Source organism: Branchiostoma belcheri, unplaced genomic scaffold (assembly GCF_001625305.1).
Source record: "Branchiostoma belcheri isolate BF01 breed outbred unplaced genomic scaffold, Haploidv18h27 scaffold1, whole genome shotgun sequence".
Classification (NCBI taxonomy): Eukaryota; Metazoa; Chordata; class Leptocardii; order Amphioxiformes; family Branchiostomatidae; genus Branchiostoma; species Branchiostoma belcheri.
In genome coordinates this window covers 1,548,116-1,555,232 of record NW_017802379.1, presented here as the reverse complement: position 1 = coordinate 1,555,232, position 7,117 = coordinate 1,548,116, and the positions used below count along the sequence as shown (strand labels likewise).

General features: G+C 38.7%; 1 protein-coding gene across 1 annotated transcript in view; it reads left to right on the top strand.

The window, feature by feature from the left end:
- LOC109463380 (inositol polyphosphate 5-phosphatase K-like) overlaps positions 1–7,117 on the top strand; it is a 29,250-nt gene that overhangs the window by 13,212 nt on the left and 8,921 nt on the right. Inside the window, exons 10-11 of the mRNA XM_019760166.1 lie at positions 5,186–5,323; positions 5,798–5,986. Of these exons, the coding sequence (XP_019615725.1) occupies positions 5,186–5,323; positions 5,798–5,986 (327 nt within the window). The remainder of the gene's footprint in view (positions 1–5,185; positions 5,324–5,797; positions 5,987–7,117) is intronic.

The window sequence follows — 7,117 nt, the reverse complement described above, 5'->3', positions numbered from 1 at the left end:
GTTATACCTTTTATCTAGATCTGTCAAATGTAACGTTACACTATATAGAACTATTTTTTTTTAATTATGTTTATGCTCTGATATGTTTACATGATATTGGTAAACTTTAGTGTAAGTCAAACTTCAGATACATGTAAGTTACTTGTTATTGTGATGACAGCTTTAATACAAGTTAAGTTTTATTCAGTAGTTTTATTCGTACTGTTACGGATACGGACTGTTCCCCGTTGCATTTTGTTATGTTGGACTACTATTATACTTATACATTGTATATTTATATACATTGTTATATACAATTATATATACATTGTTATATCTGTAAACTTCAGGAGAAGTTTTACTTGTTGTAGGGGGGAAGAGTGTAAGGATCTAATATGCTGAACCATAGAGTTCCCCCCTATGGGAATGGTATAACCTGCCACCCCCGGTGGCGAGTAGGCAAGTCCACTAGGAACCAGTTATATCCAGTTGAGTTAGAGTTACCGACATGTTCTGAAGAATACATACAGATCTACAGTACTCCACTCGTCTCTTCTGCTCATTCCATAAACCCTGGGATTGGATCGTTACAATATTATTATTACACAGTTGCAAATTTATAGACTAATTCCATTCTCAACGTACCAGCATTTTGATGTTGACCTGCACGCTATAATAATTAGCCCTACAACTTTGACAATAAAATGGAGTTGCTGTCATTGTAGGTTTATAAGAAACATAAAAGACACATAAAAGTCATACTTTGTAGAAGTTTTTACTAGATGCATGTAAGTTGTAAGGGGCCACGATCTATAGCCGCAACAACCTAAGCAAAAAAATCAGGTTAGACATCTAATTATTTCACTTCTGTTCTGATAAATAGGGAAATGCTATAAGGCTTTTTGAAGCCATGGTTATATGCCGTAGCTAAGCAATACAGGCAGATACAGATACGCAGACATTCCCAAACTCACAGCCCTTCATAGAAAAGTAGGTATTGGTGTTGCCACAGAAAAATGGCTTCAGCACTCCCGAGTCATACCCGACTGAACGTTGCTCACCCACATTAATTTGTATGCCGGCGGAGGATATAAAAACTCTTTATTGAGCAGAGAAGACGTCTCGTCCAACTTTTGAGTTATTACGCTGACTGTCAGCTCCTGGGGGAGGGCCCGCACAGCCGTGGAATTTTTGATTGATGGAGAAATCTTTTAGGAAGCGGGATGGGAAGATTGGGAGAAAAGTTGTTACGGTTGATGGATTGTGGAGGCAGACTTACACGATATTTCCATTAGAACAAAGATGGAGTCCCCATAGATACAGAAGCGACTGAAACACAACAACAATAACACAGCTGCTGGGGGATAATTGATATGACTTATGTTGTTATTTCTGTTTGACTTAGAGTTTGATTTTTTTCATCAATGCATGTTAGATACACGTGTTTATACTTTATTGTCCTAATTATACTAAAGGAATACAAACTCCCCTTAGATATTGAGAAATTACTGGAATACTACAACAATGATATTACTTCTAGTAAATGATGACTTGATTGTATTATATTTGCATGACCTGACTTATCATAGTGTATTTGTGTGACTTAAAACTTTGAGTAGTTTCATGATCATCCCGTATATACATTAAGAGAATGTATATCTTTAATAACAAATTAATAATACCTGCATTTGATTAAATGTTATGTAGAATGAGGTTGACACATGAATTAATGGAAAATGTACAACTTGCCAAATTAAAACTGCAGGGTTTATGACTATGGATACAGGAATAAAGTGTCGTAATTCATGTAAGCCTTGTTATGTCTAAGGCCACACCAATTTAATTTGTTGGTTCTCGGATTCGCCTCTTCGTTTTTTTCTGATTTGCAAAAAAGAAAAATGATTCTGGATCTGAATCAACTGAAAAGTTGCTCTATGTTTTGCCCCCAACAATTGAGGAAAGTCCTTTTCTTCCTAGTTGTTACAGTTTTCCCACCTATCATTGCAGTGGTTTGATTAAGAGTTCAAAATTCAATGTTTAAATTTTAACCCAGCCTTTTGTGTTGACTTCATGGCTCATTTCGTAGCATTTAAGCCTATAATAGTATGCCTAGACCTGTTTTTATTTTTATTTCTTTTCGCCCTGTCGCTTCATATTTTTTCTGAAAAAATCCGAGAACCAACAAATTAAATTGGTGTGGCCTAAAGATAGAAAAATGAATTTTGTTAACAATTTGGGGAGGGGTCCTAAAAACAAATATGGTCGTATTGTAGGAACCTCTTTGATTATATCAAGACCATCACAAACTTAAAGTTCTAAAGGAAATACACGGTGATGTTATGGAGGCATTGTTAAGAATTTACTTGGAATTCACTGACAGTGATTATAATTCTGTTGGTATGCAGCCCCTGAATTATGACACTTAAATCTCCCTTGTGTTGTGGGTACAGTTTTCATTGAATCAAGTCACACAAACTAAAAGTAAAAGGGCTTAATATATAACATCTGTGTCCATAATATCACCAGGATCCATAATATCGCCACCTTGAGAAATAGTGTGCTTAAAGATATTTTTACTGCAACATACCCTAGGTATGTACATTTGATGTGTGAAGGAGTGCATACCAAAAGTATGTTGCAGTAAAAATATCTTGAAGCACACTATTTCTCAAGGTGGCGATATTATGGACCCTGGTGATATTATGGACACAGATGGGTATATACACAATGTAATATTGTAGAATTTTTTGAAATAGATCAGAATCTGGTGCCAGTTGACTGCAAAGTACTGCCCTTGCAAATATGTACCGTAAAGATTTCTGACTGCTATATTTCCAACACTTTTATCACAGCAGGGTTATAGATGTAACCATTGAAGGCATCAGCAGATCCACTAGCATTTGTTGCATTCCCAGTGCGATTACAGAAGAGAAACATAACGTAAGATGTGTCTAGTCATCGCATCCATCACAACATCCCCACTTATTCAAAACTCTCAAAGTGGCAATTCCGGGAACCCAGGCGGGAGGATTGCTAAAATCACTGCACATCATCTTGACAAGGTTAATAAAAGAAATACAGTGTAACTCTAACAGGCAGCGGAGGGGCTATCATGGAACGTGCCGAGTTGAATGCTTCATTTTGTGAGGCATTCCGGCAGACCATGCAATACTGGCGCTCATTTGTATTGGCTGTTAGCCACGTTGAGAGGCATTTTCCATCAGGAGTCCCGGCAGATGAAATTTACAGATCTACATGTACCACTGGGCACTTTATTTTGGTAAAAGTCATTGCCTGCATGGAAAATGATAAATATATCAAGACACAGCAATATACCTGTCGTAAGAAACAAAAACTTGCCTCAAGACCTCACTAGATATTGTTCCAATATGGTTATCTCTTCCATTCATTGTTGTTACCTTGATTATGTTTAATATATGATATTTTGTGCCCTACTTGTATTATATTATAGATTGTTGACTGTGTAATGTACATTCTTGTTGTTTTTGTATGTGGGAGGGCAACTAGCAAAGGTGCTTCGCACCTGTTTTGCCCTCCCTTTCACTTTGTGAAAAATTCAAATAAACAAACAAACAAATAAACAAATAAAAACATTGTGTTTTTAGCCCAATCTATCACCTGTTCTTGTTTTGATAGACATTAAGGCATCTGTAATGGCTTATCAAAATGGCATTTATGACCTATATACATGTAAAGTATTATATACATGTATACAATGTATTTGGGCTTCAGCACTCTGGACCTAAATGTCCTGGGTTCGAATCCCATAGGTATACCTGATATCAATAATTATGCACTTGAGAAAAGCACATTCCAAGAAATTCATCACTTGATGTAGGTGAAAATGAGTACAATGTGATTAGTTTGGGTTAGCTGAGTCTGGGGTTAACTGCAGAAAGATAGAGGGAGGGCCCCTGCTTCTACCAACTTGAAGCCAGACCCTACACACAGTGAAGTAAAATTCACTGCCTCTACAGCCCCTGTGAGACTTCAACCTTTTAACTGTCTGTAAAATGCTACGGTAACTGTAATCTCATCTTTCCTTGCCCTTTATAAGAATGAAGTCTCCATTTTATAGCCCTGGCAGACTGTAAACATCTCTGATTGTGGCCATCTCCTTATCATCAGGAAATATTACATGACAACACTCATCTATACCCTGAGAAATTCTGGTTTTCTATCTGCAGCTGAGAATGAAACAGCATTACGACGCTGCATTCAGAAGCTTTATTTGCGATGACTGGGTGAAACCGATGACCCAGCCTCGACCCTAGATGGTGATTTAAACTGGAAGATCCGTTGGGAAACATAAGCCAGTGTTGTGTTTCTAATCTGTAAGGTCAAACTGGACTCACACATCCATCCTTATCAATGATGCATGCACCTTTGACCTGGCCTTGAACCAAAAATCTGGATACAGAGAAAATGGCCAATACACAAGAAAATTGTTACCCAAGTAATGGGATAGATTTTGAAATAATCAATATAATCAAGATCTTAATGATAAAAGATAAAAGATCAGGATTTCATTGAGATCATTTATGCTTTAAGATCATATACTGCAGCTACAGTATGTATGACATTGTACAGGTATTATACAAGCCCATGATATGCCCAACTCATAAGATGTCTCCGTTCTGATAGATTATGGAATCTATCCAGTAACTGTTCCTTGAGTTACTGTAACAGTTTTCTTGTGTATCTCATTACCTGGATGTCTAGACTTCAGAATAGCCAATCATACTTTCATCAGGTTGGTAATTCAAAGGTTAACAAAGTTCTTGGCACACAACCAATTTAGAGAATGATATTTACCTGCCAAAGTTTTAGAAGTCCTTTAGAATCTGCTACCTAATCCCACTATTTACTGCTAGGATGAAAGAAATTGATTCCTCCAAACTCACATTACTCAAATGCAACAGTAGATGAGTACCTAGCTTCAGTTGGGGATATCCTACTGGATGGGACGTAAAACTGGAGGTCCCATGTTTTAGGAGAGCCACATGTACACCTCAAGTATGTTTAAGATCCCATCACACTTTACCGAAAGGTTTAGGGGTCCTTTCCAGTGTGAGTGGTTCCTCACCAGGTCTACCACAGCTTGTACTTACTGTACAAAACTGGTGGGAGATGTGGTTTACCTGTGAATCAAACAACAAATAATACTGATTTTGCCATTTCTCAGGTGGACCTGAACAAAAACCAGCCCCTGGTGCGGTTTGAACCAGTCAGGAACTGGATGTGTGGTTACAAGGGCGTGGCCTCCTACTCTGTAGTGATGGACATCCCTACTAGTGGCTGGGACTGGATAGGGCTGTACAAGGTAAGGCATCTCCTGTCATCTTCATTCATGCGTTGTGGGAAGAAAATGAAGGTTCTTAATAGATTCTGTCTGAGCTTCTGAATCCTGGATTACAAAAGACTCAAGATTTCTGCTGATTGCTTAAAAGTTAGCGCTTCAGTCTGAGCTTCTGAACCAGTGTTCTACATTCATTGCAGCAGAGATCTTTTATTACACCTTTCTGCTGCCAAGAAATCTCATCTTTTTGTGTCACTTGCCTTGAATGCCTAAGCCTAGCCGTAGAGACTTGGGCTAACACTGTGAATGTAACCCCAAGCCTAGCCTAGGTCTTACATTCACAGTCAGTTAGCCGAAGTCTCTAACACATAATGGAAAAGAACACACAATTAAGTCATGATCAGAAGAACCGTTTGAAGCATAAACGGCTAAATTAAACCTTTTTTTAACAAACAATGAAGCTTTGCTATTGATGCTGCCCCCTTCGACTTCCCTCAGGTGGGTTTCAGCCACCCCAAGGACTATCACACTTACGTGTGGGGGGAGTCTGCAGGCTTTGGGAAGGGCAAGAGAGGCTGCATGGTGTTGTTTGAGCCTCCTTACATGCCTGACGAGCCAGGCTGTTACCTGCTCTGCTACTGGAGCACTCACTTCGACTGCATCATTGGTGTCAGCGAGCCATTCCAGGTTTGTACCGTTTATGTTAATCATTTGTAACTGGATATCATTTGGTATTGTTCTTGTCTAAGTTATGTAATGTATTGTGTATGTATGTGTGTTTGTATGTGTGTGTGTCATTGTGTGTTTCTCGGATTCTTAATATACAAAATGAAACATGGCCATACCTCTTCAGTGTGATATTCTTTTATTGGAAGATGTGCAATGCAGTATTGATAAGGGGGATGAAGACTGCCACCTCTGGTTGCCTTGTTGAGCTGAGATTCATGTACATATAGACAAATAATAATTTAGTTGTCTTGAACTTGTGTATATTTGAGTTGGAATTGACATGTTCGTACAATGTCAGGTACATGTACATGTACATATACATGTATCTGTTGGGAGAGAGGTTTTGAAAATGTTTTTGAAAACCACGACCATGCTTTCAGTGTGCTATGAGTGTAATTCAAGGAATGGCTTTCTTTTGTTATTTTGAGGATGAAACTTAATGAATTAACCATGACAAAACGGTTCACTGCACACCTGGCAGGCTGGTTGCTATCAGCCCAAATCATCGCCACAAACTCAATATATACGTCTCTCCATGGACCAATCAAGTAGTCACATAAAGATTGTAATAATCATCAGTAGATATCACCATAAATCTTCTACAAAATTACTCACTGTTTGGGCTGATTAACAAACTATGTTTATGGCCTGTGTTCGAGAATTGAGTTACCATGCAATTCTCCATGATAGTCCTGACTTGTGGTATTCACGATGTTTCAGACCAGTTATAATTTCTCATCCATGAAAATCTAGTGTGTATCTGTCACTTAAAGGTGCCCTAAGCGATATCTGGCCGATAGTAGGCTGGGAGCATTAAATTTCAAAAGTCTGTCTTTTTGTCACATTTTCACGCAGTATGTTGAATCAACCCTATCCTATCCCATACCGATAGTCATGGAGCAAAAATTCGATGCCGCTTTGCCGTACGAACGCCGTGAAAAACTACGTGCCTCCCGCCACCGGCAGTGGTGTCGGCCATTTTTGAAATTTCCGAGCGCTCGCGAACACTTCCGACTTCTTCCGACCAGAGCCGAGGACGAGTCACGTGGTTAACCACGAACGCGCTGAATCAGTCGAACTGCAGGTCAT